The sequence below is a fragment of the Globicephala melas genome, chromosome 14, assembly GCF_963455315.2.
Source record: "Globicephala melas chromosome 14, mGloMel1.2, whole genome shotgun sequence".
Lineage (NCBI taxonomy): Eukaryota > Metazoa > Chordata > Mammalia > Artiodactyla > Delphinidae > Globicephala > Globicephala melas.
In genome coordinates, this window is record NC_083327.1 from 71,906,874 (window position 1) to 71,931,510 (window position 24,637).

The following is a 24,637-nucleotide window of genomic DNA, read 5'->3' on the forward strand; positions in this document are numbered from 1 at the left end:
AATGCTTTGTTTTGTTTTTTAATGCAAAATAGAATGAAAGGAGACCACAATCTAACTTGTTCAGAAAAGAAAATTTACACAGTCTTAGGAGTTGGCCACACGAAGTGCTACAATGATATAAATCTGATCGGATGCTGGACTTTTTTTTTTTTTTTTTGGCTGCGTTGGGTCTTCATTGCTGCTCATGGGCTTTCTCTAGTTGCGGAGAGCGGGGCTACTCTTCATTGCAGTGGGTGGGCTTCTCATTGTAGTGCCTTCTCTTGTTGCGGAGCATGGGCTCTAGGCGCACAGGCTTCAGTAGCTGCAGCACACGGGCTCCATAGTTGCGGCACACGGGCCCTAGAGCGCGTGCAGGCTTCAGTAGTTGTGGTGCATGGACTCAATAGTTATGGCTTGCGGGCTCTAGGGTGCATGGGCTTCAGTAGTTGTGGCATGCGGGCTCAGTAGTTGTGGCTCATGGGCTCCAGAGCGCAGGCTCAGTAGTTACGGCTCATGAGCTTAGTTGGTCCCCAGCATGTGGGATCTTCCCAGACCAGGGATCGAACCTGTGTCCCCTGCGTTGGCAGGTGGATTCTTAACCTCTGCACCATCAGGGAAGTTCCCAGATGCTGGACTTCTAATCACTGAGATCTGCCATTTTGTTCTTACCACTTTCTTGGGTGATTCAGTAGTAGTACCCTTTACTTCTTCCCCACTGCTGGGATTAAGTGAACATTGGTTCATCTAAATCATTCTTTATTGATAAGATACAGTCCCCTTGGGTATTTAAAATGGTGGGAAAACATGTACCAGGAGAATATACTAAGTTTAAATAAAACAGTGACTCACATCCCACTTTAAGCAAACAAATAAGCAAAAGTCACTTAGTCAATAGCTTTTAATTTTTAATCAAAAAGATAAATAACATAGCACTGAGTTAACGTAAGAAAAATGTGGAGATCCTGGAGCATGCCAATGTTTTGCTGAGAGGTAGGACATTCATGGTTTGAATAATAAAACCTGTTTGTGGGCTTCATTTTCTGTGATTAAGATACTTATAACATTTTATTTTGCAGGGTAAAGAAGGAGATTTTGTGTATAAAGAAGTAATCAAATCACCTACCGCCTCTCGAATCTCTCTTGGAAAAAAGGTGAAATCAGTGAAAGAGACAATGAGGAAGAGAATGTCTAAAAAATACAGCAGCTCTGTCTCTGAGCAGGTATGTGACAGCTGAGCGAAAAGCCCCCTTGGTTCTTCCCAACAACAAGAAAAGCTGAGGATTGTTGGTCTGAGATTTTAAATGGTGCTAAATATATTCACAGGCATTAACCAGGCTCCAGGACCATGCTTGGTTTATGTAGACAAACATTGGATTCAGCAAATATTTGTTAAGCGCTTAGGGTCGCCCGAGCACCAGGTTTGGTGCTGGGAATACAAAGCAGGCCCTGACTTCTATGTACAGATGAGAGAAAAAGACAGACATGTAAAGAAATGATTATTCGTTAATGCAATAAGCACTAAAAATTAGAACACAAAGGAAGGATTTTATTTTCTAAAATATTCCTTGCTCCACAATGGCCATCACCAGAATCAAACCTTAAAAAGACAGTCAAGTTTTCTTAGCCGACTTTTCAAATAAATGTAGCATAAGTTGTTCTTAGGAGCGTGTAGCAAGTCTGAGAAGTAAAGTCAGAAAGTGCTTCCTGGCTGCAAGACTTACACAGTAATCGTGTTTCTGCAGGGGTGTGTTCACTAACCATCCCTATCTGCAGACTTTAAGACATCACAGAATTGACACCACTCCCTTCCCCAATTCTATAAGTTCATCTCTAGGAACATAACCTTCTTTTTATGGGTCTTCTTTTTATGGGTGGAGGGAATAAAGACACTTGGAAGGCTGGGCCTGAGATAATTTTGACCATTCGATTTTCAAAACGCTCTCCTCTGGCACCTTAATAGTATGGATTCTGTAGTCTGTTGAAGTCTCCGTTTGTGAACTGTTTGTCTACTTAAGAAATATGTAGGTAATGCTGCTTTATCTACCAAATAGAACAGCAGGGAAAGCAGGCATTTTTGCTCAGCTGCTGCCCTCTGGTGGACATGGTGAGCTAAAAACCAAGCATCCCCCTGTTTGAACCAGCTAGCCAGCCTCCCGCGCTGTGCTTCAAACAAAACCTGCACATCTTCAGCTTATTACAGTGGTTCTCGTGGTGTATTGGGGGTGTGTTGGGGGGGTGTTGATTTTGCTCCCTCACCAACCCCAGGGGCATTGGCTAGGGGCATTTTTAATAGTGGCAGTGGGTTAGAGGGGGGTGGTGTTGGGTGCTACTGGCATCTAGAGGATAGAGGTCAGGGATGCATCTTACGATGTGCAGGACAGTCCATGGAAACAAAGAATTAACCATGCAAAACTATGAGAGTGCTCAGATTGAGAAACTGGCCGGTCAGACCTGCAGGGGAAGTCTGGCTGCCTCCAGTATCTCTTCTCCACGAACATTTTCCTTAATCTTTTCGTCTCTTGTCCCTATGGGTATGGGAGTGATGGTGATTCTATATTTCTGCCCAGCCATGAAGCGAGCTGTGCACGCTCGAGTGAGACAGACTTTATGCCAGTGAAAGCAGTGCCGCGAGTTAAAGCGCTTTATTTAGTTGGCTTTTCCCCCAAATTGAAACATCGACTAAAAGCTCTTATACACTTACATTCCTAGGGGTCTCCTGCTTCGTGGGTCATGAGCATAGAACCTTCATGTCATTTTGAGCATTTTTCTATAATTTTATTACTATATTGATGTCTTGTAGTTTTAGTTCTGTTTTTTTTTTTAAAGCGGTCATTTCACATAATCAAAAAAAGAAGGAATCATTATAATGCTTTTTAGAGAGAGGAAATTAACATTGTAAGGCTTTAAAAAAAAAACTTTTGAGCAAAGACACCGACTGTTTTAGTAAGGATTTTTATCTGCTCTGTTCCTGCTCTATGCCCAGCCTCTGAAATAGTACCTCTTCTTGTAATCAATAAATATGTGATGAATAAATTAATAATTTTTAAAAAGCACTTGTGAACATACAGTATCAGAGGTGTGTATTTGGTATTGCTGTTTTTCAGACGGGGAGTTTTTTTCCAGAAGCATTTTAAAAAGATTTTAATTGGAAAGGTGGCTTATTTTATGATTCAGAAAAGAGGAATGAAAACCTCAGGAATTCATCCTTTGCAGCTTCAGTAACCTCCTAACGATGCACCCTCTGTTTGTAGTTGTTGCGGTTGTTTGCTCGCTTTCCTTAAATGTAAAGCAGAAGTGTGTTTTGGATCAGAAGCTGCCCTTTCTATTGTCCTTAAATGTTTGCAGGGCCCCGCAGATCTCATCAAAGCCCTTCTGATGATTCGGCATTATGCAAATAACAGGTTGCCGTTAGGTGGTTTTGTGTTCACGTGCCTGTGTAATAATATGCCAGAAAGTGTTCTCTTTGGGCCAGTAAACCGTTCTGACTGCAGACGTTTTAAAGTGTGATACTGTCTTGTCTATTAGCACCTCAAATCAAATGAGCATGCTATAGTTACATGTGCAGATGGGGGGCTGTCCACCCCAAAAGTGAGAAGTACTGCTGAGTCACTGCTGTCAGCATCTGATCTAAAAGGGACTTCCCAGCTGTTTATTAACAACAGAAGAAGAAATGAAAGAAGCTAAAATCGTAGGGTGACTTAAGGAAATTGTATTATAGACAGAAAAATGGTATGTTTGCTGTACAGCTGACCCTTGAACAACACAGGTTTTGAACTGCATAGGTCCACTCATAGGTGGATTTTTTCAATAGTAAACGCTACAGTACTACACGATCTGTGGTTGTCTGAATCCACAGATGCAGAGCCGCAGATAAGGAGGGCCAACTGCAAAGCTGGTAGGCACCCCAACCCCTGTGTTGTTCAAGGGTCAACTGTATATCTGGGTCCTAAGTTGGTATTTTATTAGCCAATTTTAGTAATTTGTGTAAACAGAAATATAAGAATCTGTGCTTTGTGTGCGTGTGTGGGGTGTGTGTGTGTGTGTGTGTGTGTGTGTAAATGTTTCCCTTCAAATAGATTAAATATTCTATGATGATACTTCCGGATACTACATTACTAGTGGGTTGTATCTGATCTACATTTGAAGTCCAGCGTTATTACTGAACGAGGGAGTATACTAAGAGTCTCTAAGCCTTTAACAAAATGTTTTGTCTACAAGGTAGATAGATTCTTTTCAAAACTATCTATTTGAGTATGAAAAATACTTTTTGAGTGTTTAATTAATAGTTACATGAACCACAACTTTAAAATGAAGCAATGATTTAGATGAAAAAGGAAGGTACATTTTGGGTAAAGAATCAGACTTGGGTTATAAAGATGGATTTGACTGATGTCGTTGAGGGCTAAACTGCTGTGAATTACAAAAGGACGCCCATCCACTCTGGTGAAACATAATTTTGTCAAAACCCATTTCAGGATTCAGGCCTTGATGGAATGCCGGGCTCGCCTCCGTCCTCTCAGCCTGACAGCGAACACATGGACAAGCCCAAGCTCAAAGCCGGAGGTTCTGTGGAGAGTCTGCGGAGTTCTCTGAGCGGTCAAAGCTCAATGAGTAGGTCTAGTTTGCAAACGTAGATGATTTCCTTGGAGTCAAAATCAGACTTTTACTGAGTGTCAGGTTCAGGCAGTTTAAAGATAAATTAGACCAAGTTCTTACCCTTAAGGTGCTGTTACAGAGACAGACCTGCAAAATAGCTGGCCCTAGAGTCCTACTTGTTTAGTAGTTGATGTCTAGCAGTGCCACAAAATTGAGAGTAATGATTTTGGTTGGAGGAGAGAGGGGAAGCACGCCAGCAGAAGATCTGGAGACTCGGGGGGAGTAGGTCAAGGGGACGGGCTCATGAAGATGTGCAGCAAACTGAGAGGAGAGGACTAGGGCCCTGCTGCGCACACGTTGCTCTCCTGACCTCTGGGCACATCCTCCAGCTACAGTAGTAATTAGCGATCCTCTGACCACTTTTCTGTCTTACAGATTTTGGTAAAAATCTCTCACCTGTGCATTGCCCCCTGCCATTTTCCTTGTCATAGTGAATCCAATTCCTTTGTTAGCATTTTAGTGGGGATTTAATAAAAGAGAAGACAGATGCTTCTCTTCATTCTCCAATCCTTAATCAGAAACATTTTATGCAGAATTCAACACAATAATGTAATGTTATTTTTCCCTGATGCATTTCGGGTAGTGGGGAGTGCCAATGATGCTCTTCTGGCTTGACAAAGAAAGCTAATGTCTTCCTAACTTTCATGAATACAAAATGTCGATTAAAACGTTATTATCAGGGCAATAAAATAATCAACTAAGAAACGGGGAAAAAAATAATAAGAGGAGAAGAGAATGACAGATGTCCCTGAAACAAATGCTGTGCAGCCACTCCGGGTCCAATGGTGGTGCCTGGCGAATGCTGTGGGGGAGAGACCAAGTTTAAACTCTCTACTTTAAAAGCATTTGGCCTTGAGCAAGTTACGTTTCCTCGTCTGTAAAATGGGGTAAAAATAGTATGCCTGACAAATGAGAGGTTATGAATGTTAAGGGTGGTGTCCTCTATCCGGGAGCCTCGGTGTCACCTGGATTCCCTGGTCATAAAGATAACCTGATGAAGGCCCCTGTCTGATTGGGGCTTGATTAGGGAGAACAGTCAGAAAACTCAGATCCTGCCCTGGACTCTGCTCTGGTCCTGACATTTGGCTGTGTCTCGTGACTCCCTCCTCTGGCTCTTACCTTCCTAGCCTGTGATGCCTTCAGTGCCTTCTTTTTTTTTTAAACAAATTTATTTATTTATTTATTTTTGGCTATGTTGGGTTTTCGTTGCTGCACGCGGGCTTTCTCTAGTTGCGGCGAGCGGGGGCTACTCTTCGTCGCGGTGCACGGGCTTCTCATTGCGGTGGCTTCTCTTGTTGCGGAGCACGGGCTCTAGGCACTCGGGCTTCAGTAGTTGTGGCACACGGGCACAGTAGTTAGGGCTCGCGGACTCTAAAACGCGGGCTCAGTAGTTGTGGCGCACGGGCTTAGTTGCTCCACAGCATGTGGCATCTTCCCAGACCAGGGCTCGAACCCGTGTCCCTTGCATTGGCAGGCGGATTCTTAACCACTGCGCCACCAGGGAAGCCCCCTTCAGTGCCTTAAGCTTTGCTGTGCAGGAAATCTGTATTGACCCGTGTTCTGCCTGTTTTCCTGTACAGGTGGTCAAACAGTGAGCACCACCGATTCCTCGACCAGCAACAGGGAGAGTGTTAAGTCGGAAGACGGTGATGACGAGGAGCCCCCGTACCGGGGCCCATTCTGTGGGCGCGCCAGGGTGCACACCGACTTCACGCCCAGCCCCTATGACACAGACTCACTGAAGCTCAAGGTGTGTGTCTGCCTGGCCTTGGAGCAGTAACACGGGGTGCCTTGTTGCCGTAGGAGATGTTCTCTTCTCCTTGCTGTTAAATGCTGGGCTGTTGTGGTGCAGACTGGCCAGTGTCTCTGCTACCTTGATAAGCCGGTCTCGACCTCTGTAGTGGAAAATGAAACAGAGAACCAGCCGGCATTTGGGGATGGAGGAGGGTCTCGTGTTAATCCTCTTTTGTCACCACCTCATCCCTCTGGCCCTGTCCTCTGACCTCAGCTTCCCTCCAGAATTCCTGTTGCCCTCCACCCTCCAGTCTCTGTGCTTTCACCAACTGAAGAGATGTAACTGGCTTCTCTCTGTCATCAGTGACATTCATATGGGACAGATGGGGTTCCACGAAATGTATGAAGCGATTACAGGACAGCGGTTGCCACTGACATCTGATTGGTGGGAATTCTTTTTCTAAGAAGTAGGTGCTCTCTGGGTAAGGGCAGGGCGTTTAGAGAGCCAGGTGCCCACCCAGCCCTGAGCCCTGGTGGACGGACACCTCGGGCCACTGTCCTGCGGTGCAGGAGGCCAGAGGGGATGGGCCCTTGGGCCTCCATGAGATCTGGCACGGTCAGGAGTGCCCCGTCCGGTATCTGCCGGACTCCCAATCGTAGCGGGTGACTCGTGGAGCCCTGATTCTGGTCTTCCTAGTGTCTTCACATGCGTGTGATTCACACTTCTGATTGACAGATGGTTCATGCTTGGAAGTGTACCTAACGGAAAGATCTTTGTTCCCTGGGCCACAGAAAGGAGACATCATTGACATAATCAGCAAACCCCCCATGGGCACCTGGATGGGCCTGCTGAACAACAAGGTGGGCACATTCAAATTCATCTACGTGGACGTGCTCAACGAGGAAGAGGAGAAGCCCAAGCGCCCCACCAGGAGGAGGAGGAAAGGAAGACCCCCCCAGCCCAAGTCGGTGGAGGATCTCCTGGATCGCATCAACCTCAAAGTTAGTTCCGTCCTGTCCTGGCCCCGCATCTGCTATGACGAGTACCCATTATCCTACAGAAATAGTTACCAGCACCATGACTCTGCCCTTGACCTCCGCTGGGGGTGATAGCATAAATCCAGGTCGCAATGAGCTCCTAGTCCAAAGAGCTGTGAGCTTCAAGCCACTACCAGGAAGGGCTGTAAGCACAAACTCCTGGCGCCCTGGTTGGCTTCTCAGAGGCCGTAAGGATTCTCCCCTCCACCCTCTCTCCCGCCATTACTCCCGGCATCTAGCGGGGGGGGGGGGGGTCTACGTGGTAGATTCTGTTTCCTCCTTGCAAAACTGTCTTGCTACTGAGGAGGTCACAGGTCTCTGTGAGCTGGATTTCAGCAGCTCTAAATGAAAGAAGAATCTCCTCCGCTGCACACTGGGTGGCATTACAGGCTTCAGCTCACAGCAAGGGCACAATTAAAATGCAAGCCAGTGGAGTCATCTCAGCCTGCAGTGTAAATCTTCTTAACCCCTGATGGATGAAGTGCCCCGCCTGCCCCACTGTAGGACTGGGAGGTACAGACTGTGCTACAAAGGATACTTACTAATTTTTGAATTAGCATAAAAATGACTATAGAAAAAGAGTTTAGGGGTTTGAGGCCGGTCATCGGTCGTGGATCACATGGCTGGGCTGCTGACTCACTTCTGTCTTGTTTCCCTCCAGGAGCACATGCCCACTTTCCTGTTCAATGGATATGAAGACTTGGACACCTTTAAGCTCCTGGAGGAGGAAGATTTGGACGAGTTAAATATCCGGGACCCAGAGCACAGAGCTGTTCTCTTGACAGCCGTGGAGCTGTTACAGGAATATGACAGTAAGTCCTTCCCAGCACAGACGTGTTCACTGTTAGATCCGCCACATTCTCAGGTCACCAGCAGGCGTCCCATAAGCTGCGAGCATATGCTTGGGTCCTTGGAGTCACTCATTCGATCCTACTCTTTCCAAAGCCAAGGTCAATTTTGTATTCTGTCAAATAGCACAAAGACATAGATTCCCAAAGCAGACCTTCCTGCCAATGCAGGAGCAGAAGAAAACCTTACTAGCCTATACTTTCCTGACATGTTTCTAGGTAATCGTTGAGGAAAACGCTCCTCTGAGGGACTGAGAATTGAATTGCAGTATTTTTAAGACACACAGTTCATGCCACCTTGGGGGCTGGTGGGATGGGCAGCCTTCAGGAGGTCATTAGGATACCTGGGCACAAGAGTAACTGACAAACTGGGAGTATCTTGCCCCACCAAGGGTTAATTACTTCTCAAAGCACATGAGGAGTTGTTTTCTGAATGAATAGGTTAATTAATGAATAAATGAAATTCATCAGCTTGCGTTAAAGAAGCAGGAAATAATCTCAAGTGAATATGTATGGCAGAGAATTCCATGCTGCGATTTCTCAGCTAAAATGATAGCTCATTTTTACAACCCATGAAGAGAATTTAGTGAGCTCACAGCTTTCCTGTAGTTATTTGAATATACTGTGTCCTTTGCTCCATTAACCCGGTCTTATCTTGCTCTTTATTCTTCAATCTGACATCAGAAATATTCCTGAAATTATTCATCACAAAGTGGGGAGTATCCTTGCCAGTTACTGAATTCAAATGCATTTTCTTTCAAATGCTCTGCTTCAGGGATATCAGTAGCTAATAGCATTTCCATTGCTAAAAGACACACCAAAATCATGGTGAATGGTGGGAAAAAAAACTGTACATTACTGAATGTATCAGGCCCAAGAGACATGGAAGCAAGTGTCTCAGTGCAGTTCAATTCACTTCTGCTTAATAAGTCCTCCCTCTAAATTAACTGATGACACACCATCAAATAGATGCCTAAACCCTAGATAAACACAGTGCCTTCAGGGATAGATTTGGAGGGAATTGTGTTTCAGAGTTAATATCACTTTATAACCTGGTCTCTTTAGTATTGGAGTTCCCCAGGAGACACCTTGGGGATCTGTGGCCAGGTTGTGTCAGAGCCTGGCCCAGTGCCTGGAATGGCCGACCAGCTATATGAATATCAATTAACGTTCAATCATCTAGTCTCCTGGACCACATCTGCTCGGTAAGATAGCTCATTTGCTCTTCCTCAGCCACTGAGAACAGCTGGTTTATAAACTCCATCCGTTGTGTTTCCTTTAGCATTTAGACACAGGAGGAGCAAAGCTAAATTCTGAGCATAAGGTGCAGGGTCTGTCTCTGTCATGCCGCAAGGGCTAAGACTCCTTGTCCCTCCTGGGATCATGTCCTGAGGTGTGCACTTGGGCATATTTTATAGGAGGGAATCTTTGCCCCTCATCATGCTCACTCACAAGTCTAAGGAAGGCTCTTTGCCTCTTCATAAATCCTGTTTTGAATCTGTGCTGTGCCACTGTATAGAACATCCCGCATACATAAATTGGTACTTCTTTTTAGTGGTTCTAAAACAAAGGCTTCAAGGGCTCAGGGGTGCCAGTGAGCACCAAGTGCCTGGATGCAGGATTATCCTAGGATTAGAAGGTGCTACATTCGGCGCTTTTAAATTCATTGTGTTTAAGAAGTACTCTAAGTAACTGATACCTTAGAGGAACACAATACATTTCTGTGAGACTAGACAGATCCAGAGACCTGCTGAGACCTGAGAGATCTTGCACATCTTCCAGCTCAGCCCCCACAAGAGCAAGAGGCACATCTGCATCATGGCTTGGCACTCAGATGGGTCCAGCTTCTCTCGTTGCATCTGTGCGCGGGGAATGCCAGCCTTCCTGCGGGGTTCCATTTGGAAAAGACTCTCATTGTCCCGGGGCAGTTCCTTCCACTGATCCCAGACCCACTCTCCTAGGTCTGCCAGATGAAAGCTCTCGTTTAACAAAATCATTTTCATAAGAATAAGAATTTTAATCAGGAATTATTTCAAATATGCAGGAAAGTACAGAGAAAAATAAAACAAATCCACATACCATTTTGTCATATTTACTTCAGTGCTTATTTTTTAAAGACATAAGTGCTGCAAGCCCATTGGAAGGCCTGCTATCCAAGAATCCCATTCCTTTCCCTTCTTTTCCAAGGTAACTACACTCCAGAAAATGGCACATATCCTTGCGCATAAGCACCTTTTGATGTTGGGATGTCTCATCAGTGTCTTAGCATATTTTCTTCTCCGTGTGTGTGTGTGTGTGTGTGTGTGTGTGTGTGTGTGTGTGTGTTGAGATGGGGTTGGGGAGACCTTCAGTCCAAATTCAGGTCATGTCCAAATGGAGTTTCAGCCCCACAACCCAGTCCTTCGCTCTTACTTGACTCTGAGAATGTCCGTGATTCCAGCTCCCCTTCTTTCTCGTCCTTGGCGCCTTGGCGTTAATTCTAGTGAGTATGGGGTGCGGGGAGGATGTGGCCTTGAGTGTGCAGTACATCTAAGAGATGCCCCGCCTCTTCATTCTCCCTAATGAAGAAGGACAACCTACTGGGGAAACACTAGCTTTTAGTTTTAGGGAATTTTGCTCAATTTGTTGGGTTCCTGCAAGGAGCTGCTGATTGGATCCTTCAGGAAGAAAGTGGCTCTAGCCCCTTGAACAGGCCTCATGATTTTATGGATTGAACTGCGGTTTTCAGGCAATGCAAGGGACCCCTTCACTCCCCATAATAACTTCAGGTATCCTGCTGTGTGGTGAGGCTGGCATCCCGAAAGATGCAGGCACAGTCTGCATTTTCCTGCAGCGGCAGGGACAAGTCTTCTGTTTTATTCCCGTCGGTCGGTCAGCACTTTGGAGTCTGTTTGCCTGCTGCAATACACTGAACTATCTCGCCAAGGACGAACTGCATTGATTCCTCTTCCTGGGCTGTAATTGATAGCTCCAAGCCCTCATTTTATAAGTATCATTTTCCAAAATAACATGCTAGGCTAGAACAAAGGCCATTCCAAATCCACAGACTCCTCCACACAATAAGGACACCACTCTAGAATGTTCCACTTTCGGTGCGGGGGAGGGGAAAGGGTTTTTCTCTTTTGCTTCCAATTAGTTAATTTTTCATTAATCACTTTAAAAATAGCATTTCTTAATTTGGTGCTCTAATTTAAGGGCTTGTTCCGCCATGATTTCTGTTATAAAATGCTTTCCATGTGAGAAATACAAACAGGAAGTGGTCAGTGGACAGTAGGAATGGCAGCCCTCAGCCTTCCCGCAATTTTTTTTTAATGACCCAAGAAAAGGCATCAGATTTCTGGTTTATTGATTTAGAGTGTGTGGGGGCGGGGAGGCGAAGTGAAGAGAAAGAAAAGTAAATTAAAGCCATTCATCGTCAACTACTTATTTTAGGTAGAAAATGTTTTCTTGGTTTCCATTTTTATCGACCAAGCATCTAGTCTGCATAATGATTGAAAGACAGTCTTCCTGTAACTTTGAACCTACATAAGGCCAGGCATGCCCTCTTTATAGAATGTGCAGACTGTGGTTGCTCTCCCCCCACTTTTGACATGATGCTCTGAATTTCTCCTCTCCCTGGTTGGCCTGAGGGTAACTTAAAAGGCATTGATGTATTTCAACTATGTCCTCTGTCTACAAACTTACCTTCCTGTGATACATGATTTGAAAAGAAAAGTGTTCTGATCTCACTCGTTCATTTTTATCTCACTTACTTTAAAATAATTTGTTCTCTTCCAAAGTCCAAGGCTTCAAAATGTATTGTGAGAACCGAGGATAGAACTGGGATGCCGTTGATTTGGAGCCTGCTTTTCAGTCGTCTTACGATCCCATGCTATGTGTTCACCTTCTTTAGGTAACAGCGACCAGTCCGGATCCCAGGAGAAGCTGCTTGTTGACAGCCAGGGCTTGAGTGGATGCTCTCCACGAGACTCGGGATGCTATGAAAGCAGCGAGAACTTGGAAAACGGTACTGCCAGCACGAATGATCGTGAATGCATCTTCATACGCAAGCCTACTGGGCTGTTTCTTGACATCTGTGCTTTGGCTAATGACTGTCTTTCTTCCTCAGCCTGAGCCATTCATTGCTTTTGGGAAAACTGGCAATAGGGAGAGGAGTTTTCCCGGGGTGAATGGTGCTTAATTAAGATCCTTAGGAGGGAGGAACATCTCTCAGGAACCTAGGCAACTGATGACGTTGACAAATGAGTAGAGAGGTCTTTCATCAGTTACTCTTCCGTCCCACATAGCACATAATTGGAAAGAGTTTAAACTTGTGTGTCAGAGAAAGGGACCCCAAACTTTCCATTGTTCTGCTGCTCTTAGAGGTTTAGGTCCCTCCCCCCATCTGGATCATGCAAAGAGCTGTGGAGCTTTAGAGTGGGGAGACCTGGTGTTTGAACGTGAATAGGGCATAGCTGAAGACTTTGGCCAAATTACATCTCCGACTCCTCCTTACCTCTTTTTTTGTTTTTTAAACAAATTGATTTACTTATTTGTTTTTGGCTGCGTTGGCCCTTCGTTGCTGCGCGCGGGCTTTCTCTGCTTGCTGGTGGGGGCTTCTCTTGTTGCGGAGCACGGGCTCTAGGCACACGGGCTTCAGTAGTTGTGGCACACGGGCCCAGTAGTTGTGGCTCGCAGGCTCTAGAGTGCAGGCTCAGTAGTTGTGGCACACAGGCTCAGTAGCTGTGGCTCATGGGCTCTAGAGCGCAGGCTCAGTAGTTGTGGCGCACGGGCTTAGTTGCTCCGCGGCATGTGGGATCTTCCCGGACCAGGGATCGAACCCGTGTCCCCTGCATTGGCAGGCGGATTCTTAACTACTGTGCCACAAGGGAAGTCTTCCTCCTTACTTCTTAAATGGTAATGTGAGTTGTTGTTTTTTTTATAGATTATTCTAAGACAAGATAATAATATATTAAAAATACCTAGCACTTTGTAAACACTGATTATGAATGAGGCAGTGGGCTAGGTGCGCACGTATGCAATTGCTAATTATTACTCAGATCCTGCAGTGCATATTTTGTAGATGAGGATGCTAAAGAGAGGTTAAATAATAACGGAAGCCCTTGTTCTTTTCCTCTTGGCACCACTCTGACTCATAATAATAGGCTCTCAGTCAATGGTAGACAATATTTTAGACCTGACTTGCCAATGCCATAAGCATTTTCAAGTCCATACTCTTAACTACTTCATGTCATCATACATCAGCCAGGGGTATCGGGGCTTAGTTGAACTTCAAGCCAGAAGGGATTTAGTTTGTATGTTATCATAAGTACTTTCACAAACCATGGATTAGATGAAAATAGGTGGACCTATTTTGGGAACAAGGCAAAAGGCAACATGTACCATAAAAGGTCTCTTTGCCTATTTGATTTTGCTTATTTATTCTGAAGAGCAAGAAAATCCCAGTGCTCGGGACCGTCATCCGTGAGTCTCTCATTTCAGTGTGAGGATTTTGAGGAGCCCCGCTGAGAACACGATGCAAAGCCAGGGCAGGAAGGTTTGGTTCCTTCAGTATCATCATCATCCCTCACCTCAAGTTTTCTTCTTAAATAGACAGTAAAGCCTGAGCAGGGGCTGCCCTCGGTGTTCGGACACTGCCCTGGGAAAACAGGCGTGCTCGTTAGTTCAGGGATCGCAGTTGCACGATGACTCCTTCCATAAACAGATAGATTGGGATTGACATGTATACAGTAATATGTATACAGTGGATAACTAATAAGAACCTGCTGTATGAAAAAGAAATAAAATTCTAAAATTCAAAAAAAACCCCACAAAAAACAGATAGATCCTGGGAGCAGTATTATCATTACAGTATGAAAATATCTATATTCATATTAAAATAATGTGAAAAGTCTATTCAAACATTTCTTCATTTTTATGAAAGCTAGATCTCTGAATGAAGGGTATATAATTAAATCTTAAAGAGCACATTTTTGTTTTTAAAAAAATCTCAAAACTTCAGACCAGCTAGACAGAAAGAATATAATTACCCACATCCAATATGGTACTTCCCTTGTCCCCGCAGACAGCATGACTGGGGGCTCAGAGTTATGACCCCCAAACTTCACATCACTGGGCCAGCCCTCCTCATGGTCTAGTTTTTGGAAGTTATTGGACAATGTGTATTTTTGGCTCCCATACCCACGACACATGTGGACTCGGTTTGAATCAGTGGTTTACTTTACTTAAGTAAACATCTATGTGCACAGAGAAGACATTTACTAAACGGGCTTTGGAACGACAGGATCAACCATACCTTTCACTTTGAAAAGGAGCATAAACATATACACTGAAGATATGAAATTGCCAGAAGTCCACAATTCAAACCAGCCGAAAGCACTTGAAAAGCAAGACGTTTTCAAAATAGATTCGACATTTCTGCCCCCACACACCCATCTTTTCTGCTTTGTCCACGTAACAGTTAAGGACATGGTACCTCCCCACCTTTGTTTTCTCAAACATTAAACCAAGCTGCACGATTTTGATCTAGTTTTACTAGGAGAGTATTTTCACCGGGTGGAGAAATAAACGCAAGGTTTACAGAAGCAGTCCCTCTTATGCAGTCCGTAACTTCTGGTTCAGAAGCTCATGCTGCCTAAGGCCCTGGTTTTTAACTGTGGTCTGCGGGGTCCCGAGGATGGGGGCCTTGGTGGCGGTGTGTGGACCTGGGCCTTGAGAAACCTCCACACTTCAACTTTGATCTGTTTTGTAAATGAAGCTTCATTAAAAAGGATCCTCCTGGGCTTCCCTGGTGGCGCAGTGGTTGAGAGTCCGCCTGCCGATGCAGGGGACGCGGGTTCGTGCCCCGGTCCGGGAAGATCCCACTTGCCGCGGAGCGGCTGGACCTGTGAGCCATGGCCGCTGAGCCTGTGTGTCCGGAGCCTGTGCTCCGCAACAGGAGAGGCCGCAACAGAGAGGCCACAGCAGTGAGAGGCCCGCGTACCGCAAAAAAAAAAAAAAAAAAAGTATCCTCTTGCTTTGAAAAGTACTGATTTTAAAAGTGCAGTGTTCTGAAAAGAGACCATTCTCTGACCGCCGTGAACGCGGTGCTAATCTTTTCCTTTCTGACTTCTTCGCCGTTCTCGTTTCTAGTTAGCCTCTGCTGACTTCTGTGTGAGGTGAATAAATTCCATCTAAAATACCTGCAGCCATAAAACCTAAATTGTGTGTCTCCTATGTCCTCTTCTTTTCGCAATGAAAACCAACATTTGAGTGTTGGGAACTATTAGGTCCATAAGGAAAACAACTTACCAAGTAGACCATCCATCAGGGCCACACGAGCAGCAGCGGCACGGCCTGAGGACAGAGCAGTTTCGGGGGAAGAGGGCCGCATGCCGTGTTTGTTGCTTCGCTGTCCTAACAGTCGGGAAGCAGTCCGTAGGAAATTCAGACAGCTTACTTGTCTCAGACAGAAGAGGAATCTTAAGTGGATTGGGGTCAGGTGCACTCAGGGTTACCATGGGTGGCTCTGTTCACCAGACAGCAGTAGCAATTAGTATCAGTCAACAATTGTCAACTAAGTAGACTGTGACCGGTTGATAAGTTATCAGCCTGACAATCATTTTATTGTAATCAGGTCTATCGCTTCAGTGGCAATTAGAACCATATCTGTATCTAATAGATTGTCTGTGGCGACATCCTCACTTCAGCTTGTTCACTCATTTGTACCAAGGTCAGCTGACTGTTTCTAGGGTACCTTTATTTAACACACCTGAGCAAAACACAAAGCGGGGAGGGCTTGAAAGGTTTGAGAATTCAGCGGTCACCGGCGAACCTTGGAGAATACCATTTAAAGAACTTGTCCCAGAATTCAGTCCTACGTCCTCTTTGCAACCATGGTCTTAGGAAACTACTCCCTAAACAGAAATCCCGTCAGTGTGGTTCCTAAATGGGGTGTGGGTGTGCCTTGTTTCACACTGACTGCAGCTACGAACAGACATTAGGCCTAGATTTATTTCATTGCCTGACACAGCATATTTTCTTTCCACATAACTCAATTAACTTTCATCTCCCTGAGTCCTTTAATAAGACTAAGAATTCTTTCTAAAAATAAACATGGGACCACAGTAACTCTACATCACCAGGGGTGACTTTACGTCCTTAGTGTAATTCAACAGTGGGAGGTAAGAGTTGGAGATTTCAGTTACGTTAGCACACCTTTTACATCCGTTTGATTGATTCGCTTTTTAAAAGGTGATTGTAAAATATTTCCTTGTCTCGTAGGCAAGTCTCGGAAAACCAGCCCCTCTGCCAGATCTTCAGCCGAGTCCAGCGTGAAGTCTTTCAACAGGAGTCAGCTGGGCAGCTACCCAACCTTGCCTCTAACGAAGCCAGTAGACGCGCTGAAGCCGGGAGGGGAGGGGAGGCTGGGCAGTGGTCTCACCCCTCACACCTCCAAGCACTGTGATCCCCCATGTGTGACTGACTTGAATAAAAACCGAAGGAGCCTCCCCGTTTCCATCTGCCGGAGCTGTGAGACCCTAGAGGGCCCCCAGACCGTGGAGACTTGGCCCCGATCCCACTCCCTGGACGACCTTCAAGGAGAACCTGAAAAAGATGTGCCTGGTGAGGTGACAGAACCTTCCCCTCAGATTGTACCCAAAGTGCCACAAAAGACAGCGCCCTCCATCACAAAGGTTCAAAGCCCCAACCTAGATTCTGCTGTTGACAATGCACTGCTACTGACCCAAAGCAAGAGATTTTCTGAACCTCAGAAAACGACTACTAAGAAACTGGATGGCCCGATGGCTGCCTTTTCACAGGGCACGTCCCATCCTCCGTGTTTACCCAAAACCTATGACGCCCAACCGCCCGCCGTTAAACACGGTTTAACAAGGACGCCTCTTGAGGGTCACAGGAAAGGACTCGATTTCGAAGGGACACATCACCCCCCGGGCACCAAAGAAGGTGTGGATGCTGAGCAGAGGGGCCCCGAGGCCAGATCGCAGGCCAGACCTCCCACCCAGCCTCCCCCCGTCCCCGCCAAGAAGAGCAGGGAGCGCCTCGCCAACGGGCTGCCTCCTGTCCCTCCCGGCCCGCCCAGCGCCCCTGGCCCCGATGCACCCAGCCTGCCCCTTAAAAAGGGCAGCCCCGGCGGCCCCAGCGACTGTCCCCCGCCGCCAGTGGCCAGGCCTCCCCCAGTGCCGGAGCCGGGCAGCCCGCCGAGCGCCAGGCCTCCACCCTGGCTGTCGGAGCTGCCTGAGAGTGCCAGCCTCCAGGAGCACGGCGTGCGGCTTGGCCCTGCCCTGGCCAGGAAGGTCTCCTGCACCCGCGGGGTGGACCTGGAGATGCTCACCGAGAAGAAGCTGCGGGCAGAAGGCATCGATCTCACCGAGGAGCCCTATTCCGATAAGGTATCCGAGGCCCTGACCCCACTGCACAGGCTCTTCTAAGTCGGGTGGGGTCCAGGCGAGAGGAGCGGCATTGCCCCCACCTCCCAGCCCCTGAAGGCCAGCTGGCAGCGAGGACCGAAGGACAGTGACTGTACGGGTGGCCCACGGCGGGGGCTCCTGCCGCCCCGCGCTTGGTGTTCAAATGAACCTGTAGCACAGTGCCCAGATTAAATGCAGACACGGCCTCAGGGGTCTCTTCTCTTTTCCCTTCTTTTCTCTTCTCTTCTTTCACTTGCTTGTATTTAATTTGGGGCAGCTATCCTTTGCAGGGAGAGCTATCAGTCAGTACTAGACCCAGTTCCTGAAAGGATAGACGTGAGTTCCAGTTTCCATGTCTTCTTCAACATCTTTGTTTTTAGACGTTAACAAATCCCCATTTCATTTCCCTGTGCGTAAAATGGAATTAATAATGACCTGTATAACTACCTCTTAGAGGTATTAATAGGAGCAAATAAAATAAACCTGAACCTACTTTGAAAATTGTAGAGCCCTATTCAGATGTAGTAATTGTACTGTATAATTATCTGTATGGGTAACAGGGGAAAAGATACCTCATTGTACTAAAAACATTGAGACCTATAATGAAAACTCATTTTTCATTTGAAGAAAAATAAAGGAGTAGATCTGCCAATACCAAAATGACTTTCAATACGAATACACGATAATAGATGTAGCTGTATGTTACTCCTAGGAATGCATGAATTGTTATAATGCATTCCCCGGAGTCTCTGCTATAAACTTCTTATGACCAAGAGTGCCTTACGATAAAATGCTCCTCTGCCTTCTGATACTTAGTGAATGAACCCCTTTGAATGGAAAGTTGTGAGAATTCTACTGTACAGTAAATGCTGGTCTAGTGATACAGCGGTGTAACTCTACTCTGTAGTTGAGGAACCAACAGTAGACTCTGTAGGGCACAAATTTGCCCTTCTCCCCTGCAGTTTAGAAGACTGTCTTCAATAACATTTTGCAAAATGATCAGATAAGAGTGAGGTGAGGGCGTTGGACCCCAAAATAGAGAATGATTGTGTCCTGTTTTAACCATATTTCAAAACATTTTTCTAGAGCTCATAACTACTTAAAAGATAAAGACGTAAAAGTATTGTCTCTAAAACATCCATCCTGACACTAAATAAAATATATTCACTTCAAATTAAAACTTTTAGTCCTGTTTTCTAGTAGCGAAATGTCTTATCCTACCTTGTGTTTGCCGTCCTTGGAGAAGGAAAAAGATCCTCGCAACCCTTGATAAGAGATTTCTGTTCCCTCGCAGCACGGCCGCTGTGGGATTCCTGAGGCCCTGGTACAGAGATATGCAGAAGACTTAGATCAGCCCGAGAGGGACGTTGCCACCAACATGGACCAGATCCGCGTGAAGCTGCTTCGGAAGCAGCACCGCATGGCGGTAAGCAGCCCACGCTTCGGGGCTCGCCTCACCCAGCTTTTTGAAGTCCATTCAGTTCTAGAGCTTAATGATGAGCATGCTGGCAGCCGCTAAGTAGCCCAGGGTTCATTATAGCTATCGAAGGGAGACACCTGGGAGAGAGTAAGACCTATTCAGCCTACAAAGGTTTAAAAATACCGTTTTGGAGAGAAAAAGATGAAAATTATCCATAACCCCAGCACTGTGAAAAAGTCCATCTAGTCATTTCTCTGCACATATATGATAGTACTGAACAGTTTGCAAACGTTATTGTTTTCAGTTATCAGGTGGTGAACCTCTTTCTTTGTTACTAAAATTTCTTTTATATTATCAGTTTTTCAAAGTGCTCTAGTAGGTATGTCCTAGTTTAGCCAGTTCCGCATTGTTGAAACATTTAGATTTTTTCCAGCTGTTTATTTTAAACAATTGAGTGAAGAACCTCCTGGTTAATAAATTTTTGTAGACTTTTGGGGTTAATTTCTGAGGATATATTCCTTGAAGAGGATTTGCTTCAACAAGACTGCACACAATCTTAAGGGTTTGCACGTTTGGTGGTAAATTGCCTTTCTGAGAGGTGTAGCATTTGGCCTTCTCAGGATTCAAGTATAGATGTCCATTTCCCTGCCCTAGCCAACATTTATTATTGTATTTTTAATTCTTTATGACTATATTGATTAAATGCTCAATTTTCTGGATGTTAATGTAGATCCCAAATACAGAAGAAAATCTACTTTATAAAAACCTGACCCACTGAGCATCTTACTTTTCACGTTATCACGTAGGTTTGCTTCTTCAAGCACCGTAAGGATCATTAGTTGAAGAGTGTGACCACCATGAGACAAAATAGCCAGAAATATAAATGATTACAGTTTGGAGACTTACACACATAATTGGGGTTAGGTCTAATTCCAAGTACCTTCTGGAACCTCCAACACTTCCTTGAAGATTTGTCTCACCTTTGAGAAGTCAGGAAATTATTTATTTATCTATCTATCTATCTATCTATTTATTTATTTATGGCTGTGTCGGGTCTTTCGTTTCTGTGTGAGGGCTTTCTCTAGTTGCGGCGAGTGGGGGCCATTCTTCATCGCAGTGCACGGGCCTCTCACTGTCGCGCGGCCTCTCTTGCTGCGCAGCGCAGGCTCGGCAGTTGTGGCGCATGGGCCCAGTTGCTCCACGGCATGTGGGATCCTCCCAGACCAGGGCTCGAACCCGTGTCCCCTGCATTGGCAGGCAGATTCTCAACCACTGCGCCACCAGGGAAGCCCAGGAAAGAATTCTTGATGCTAGTCATGTTCTTGGACATCTCATAGCATTATCCCTTTCTGATAGTGTAGTAATAAACATAATATTTCATAGTGTTCCTTTTAGGCATAGAAGAAAGAGCTCTCCAGTGGCACCTGTTGAATCTTGATAAATTGCTTTCTTTGGTTACCCAGATCCCAAGCGGTGGACTCACAGAAATCTGTAGGAAGCCCCTATCTCCCGGATGCGTTTCATCCGTGTCGGATTGGCTGGTTTCCATCGGTCTACCCATGTACGCCAGTGCCCTCACTGAAGCGGGCTTCAGCACGCTGGGCCAAGTGCCTTCTCTGTCCCACACTTGCCTTCAGGAGGCTGGCATCACAGAGGAGAGACACATAAGTAAGCTCGTGTCTGCAGCCAGACTCTTCAAACTGCCACCAGGCCCCGAGGCCATGTAGTCAGGCCCGAAATGGACCTCCCTGGACAAGAGCCACCCGTTCACTGTGTTTATGATGCTGATGCAATTCCTCCTTGGCTGGACATGCAGACCAGACCCAGAAGAAAGGCCCAGTGTGTGGCCAGCAGAACTCGGAATCTTGGCACGGGACTCTCTTCTCCAGAAAAGCCCCCTCCAGGAAATTGGTGTGGTTCTCTTTGACCCCCAAAGAAAAGACAAGCACTTATTTTTGTTTTCAGGACACAATAGAACAAAGATGCCAACTTGCCACAAATGCTCTGCCTGCAGTCTGTCTTGGTGCACTGGGTGAGAGCAGGGGGCAGAGGGAGGGGCAGCCTGTCCTGTTTCTAAGCGTGCTTCTAGCCCTTCTGTCTGTCACCCTGCAGGGTTCCCGAGGCCCAGATGGGCTTTAGCCAGGCCAAAGTAACAGACTCGGGAGTGATTGTACACTATTGACCAGGCTCATTTGTTCAAAAATAAGAAAATCTGGCTGCACTAGGAAAAAAAAAGCCCTATTCTCCTTTAGATAAACAAGAGACATTTTAATAATTGCTTTCTAGCAATCAGCTTTTATTTGCCTTAATGTAAGCTTTTAAGCAGTTATCTAACTTAGTGTTCACTACCATGTAACCATAGCTCCAAATCTTCATCTTACACTGCCATCTAACGGATCTGGGATGTTTCCAGCAGAAATGGGCTTTTCTAATTGTCTCACTCTAACATGGCTTATTTTATAGGGGTGTTTATCAGGCCAAATTTCATGTTGACTTTCAGTTTTTAAACTAACTACAAATCTGGTAAAAGGCACTCTTAAATTCACAAAGATATCATGTGTGAGAGTATATGTGTGTGTTTGAGGTTACGATCTTTCATTTTAATCAGTTTAGTGTTGTTACCACGTTGGTCATTGTGCTGCAGTATTGACTTGGAATCTTGACTGTGTCCATTCCAAAATTCAGTCATTAGCTAACAGATCACCTTTGCAAAAGGTCATTGTAAGTTCAACATTTAAGGAGGTTGTTTTTTAAAAGGGAAGTAGTTTATAAGATATTTTAAAAGTTTTTTTTTTTGGTTTTATAATTAAAATACTATTTTCCATCTTTTCTTATTTAGATAATTCACTTAAATATAATAAAGGTTCATTTTGGAGCCAAACTACATTGGCCATGTATTAAGTAGTTGCATATTTTCAGTTGTCTTCTGACTGATTTCAGCATTCTCTTTTAGTCTAGTGGCTGATTCTCTAGCAAACAGAAATTATTGTTTCCAATTGCTTACAAAGTGATTTTCCTTTACATTCTTATCGTGAACCCTATTTTAAGCACTGGGTGTGATCATTTACAATAGAAATGTTTGGAGCCTTGATTTAAAAGTTCTGTAATATTTCATCTACTCATTAAAACAAATGATATCCCTCAGGGGAGGGGGAAAAAAGGTGATTTCATTAATTACAAAACCATTTTACCATTTGCTTTATATATCTGGGTCCATGTTTCTGAGGAAAAGGACATTCTCAGGTGACATATTTTTTTTCATGCTTTTGGTATGCATTTGAAAGAATAATATATATTTCTTCAATAATAGTCACCTTCTATAAGACGCCATGTAAGAAGTTGTGGAAATGTAGAAAAAAAGCTAAAGTTGCCAAATTTCTGTTGAACTCTTCAAAACAGCCCATTTTTGTCATCTGGGGTATGACATTCCTGTGGGCTGTGACATTCCATTTAGAAGGTAATGAGGCTGCAGGGCTCTCCTACGTCACTGGAAGGAATTTCAGGTGTGTGGTGAGGTGGGCACTGTAAAACGGGCTCCTCGCCCTGCGTTTTCAGTACCTCAGCATGACATCCGAGAGAGCCTGCTCATAGCTTAAGCTGAGCTAAAAGACCACACGTAAAGTCAGGTAATAGGTAACAAAGGAGAAGGGGAAAGTGTTAGTTCATTTTCACGGTAAGATTTTCACTTAATGTAAAAGTGGTACCAGAAAAGGGAGCCTTCTGAATATGAGTTTCCGAGAACGCCAAACTGCATCTTTTTCATTCTTCTTTGGAAATCATTGCCTTTGCATAGAAGTGAAATTCAGGGACCATGAATCATTTTCAGTGGGAAGGGCTTCCTAGTCTGTGGGATCTGAGGTTATTTTTACTTTATTGTGCTTTTTAAAAAAAAAAATTTTGTTTTTGTTTTTTTTTACTTTTAGTATTTGTTTGGTCTTCTTTTGCTTTAAACTTTTAATTTGATCTTAGAAAAGCCTGAATGTGTGTGTGTGATGTTTGACCGAGGTGGTTTGGGGCCTCCTGTGGATACCAGAAGGCAGGTGGTCAGCTTCAGCAATATCCAGTTTTAATCCACTGCACTTGGTGCAGAACATTGAGGAAGGGTGAAAATCGTCGTCTTTGGAAAGCACAAGAGAAACCTGGAGAGGCACTTTGGCTCAGGTAGCTACACATCCGTTGTGTGTCATTTTTTCCTTTGAAGCTGTCTACAAGGAAGTGCAGCCAGTCCCAGCCACTACTTACATTCCCGGATAAGCAAGAAGTAGATTTTCCTGGCCTTGCCTTAGTCAGAGGCCTTTTCTCTTTCCAGGTATAGGTGAAATTGGAAATAACTAGTCGATTGAAAATCAGTTCCTCACAGAGCAAAGTTTGCTTTCATAATTGCAGCAAAAGGAGTCAGTTCACCAAGTCAATGCTGCATGTGTGTACTGTATTATTTTCAGAAAAAAAAATACAATAGTCTGAGTCCAAGTTATCTCGATTATAAATTGATAAACAAGAAACTGTCGAGCAAATTATATAACAACTAACAACATTGCACTTTCTGTATATGAAATCAATATTTAAATAACTTATTTTTCTCCATTGCTGTTCTTAAACATTGTAAGTAGCTGTAATATACCAGTACCAATATGTTCTTGCGATTGCTTCAGCCCAAGAAAGCTGTGTATTGTTTTAAAAATTGTAAAAATTATTGTGATGATTCATTTAGCAAAAAGGTGGACAGAAGGGTTTTCCTATGTATCAAAACTTGTCTATAATTATGTCATCTATGTACCTAGAAAAAAAAGTAAATAAATTTCTTCAGTTGAATATGCCTCTTTTGTTGTTCCCTGGGTATTATAAAGGTACATAGGGTAGAAATGAAAGGCAATTTATGAAGTGTGGTTTAAGAATGAAATATATTGTAAAAATAGTAGTTGTACACAATTACTTCTGCCACATCACAAAAACTCACTATCATACTCACTCAGATTCTCTTTGCCAATTTATTTCAGGTTTTTTTCAAATATTGCATAATCAAGTCACATAATAGCAGCATCTTAGCCCAGAAAGAGATTTTTGGAAGCCACCTCTGGTCTAAACCCGTTGTTTTCAAATGAAGAGTTTCAGTCCACGCTGACTTGCCCAATATCATGTGTAGTTAAATGGAAACAATCCAGGTCTTCCATTGAGAGAGAAAAACATCTAGATTGGGATATTCTAGAAATCAACTAACTTGACAAAAATCATTTTTCAACGTTAGTGTGCCACAGTTGATGTAAAAACACATTTTTAATTAGGAGGGCGTGTGTAATACAACATTTTGAGTAGGCAAAATGTGCACTAGAGACAGACCAAAAAGTGACCCTTTCCTTTTCTCTCAGCTACCTATTTCTCACACTACAGGTAAGTATTATAACCAGTGTTTCCATATCTTTCCAGAAATGCCGTGTTTATTGACAAAGGTAACTGCATATGCATTTTTCCATATAGGAATGACAGCATTTCCCCACACTTCTTCACTTAGCACGTGGAACCGCTGTGTTACAGTTACGAGTATTTAAAATTTT

General features: G+C 44.5%; 1 protein-coding gene across 7 annotated transcripts in view; it reads left to right on the plus strand.

Moving 5' to 3' along the window:
• SASH1 (SAM and SH3 domain containing 1) overlaps positions 1–23,897 on the plus strand; it is a 322,353-nt gene extending 298,456 nt beyond the window's left edge. For all 7 annotated transcript variants that reach the window (XM_060283582.2, XM_060283583.2, XM_060283580.2 and 4 more), the window contains 9 exons: positions 1,056–1,199; positions 4,455–4,590; positions 6,216–6,385; positions 7,162–7,371; positions 8,069–8,219; positions 12,148–12,261; positions 16,518–17,647; positions 18,960–19,091; positions 20,549–23,897. In XM_060283582.2, the coding sequence (XP_060139565.1) occupies positions 1,056–1,199; positions 4,455–4,590; positions 6,216–6,385; positions 7,162–7,371; positions 8,069–8,219; positions 12,148–12,261; positions 16,518–17,647; positions 18,960–19,091; positions 20,549–20,812 (2,451 nt within the window). In that variant the 3' untranslated portion in view covers positions 20,813–23,897. The remainder of the gene's footprint in view (positions 1–1,055; positions 1,200–4,454; positions 4,591–6,215; positions 6,386–7,161; positions 7,372–8,068; positions 8,220–12,147; positions 12,262–16,517; positions 17,648–18,959; positions 19,092–20,548) is intronic.
• The last annotated feature ends 740 nt before the right edge of the window (positions 23,898–24,637 follow it).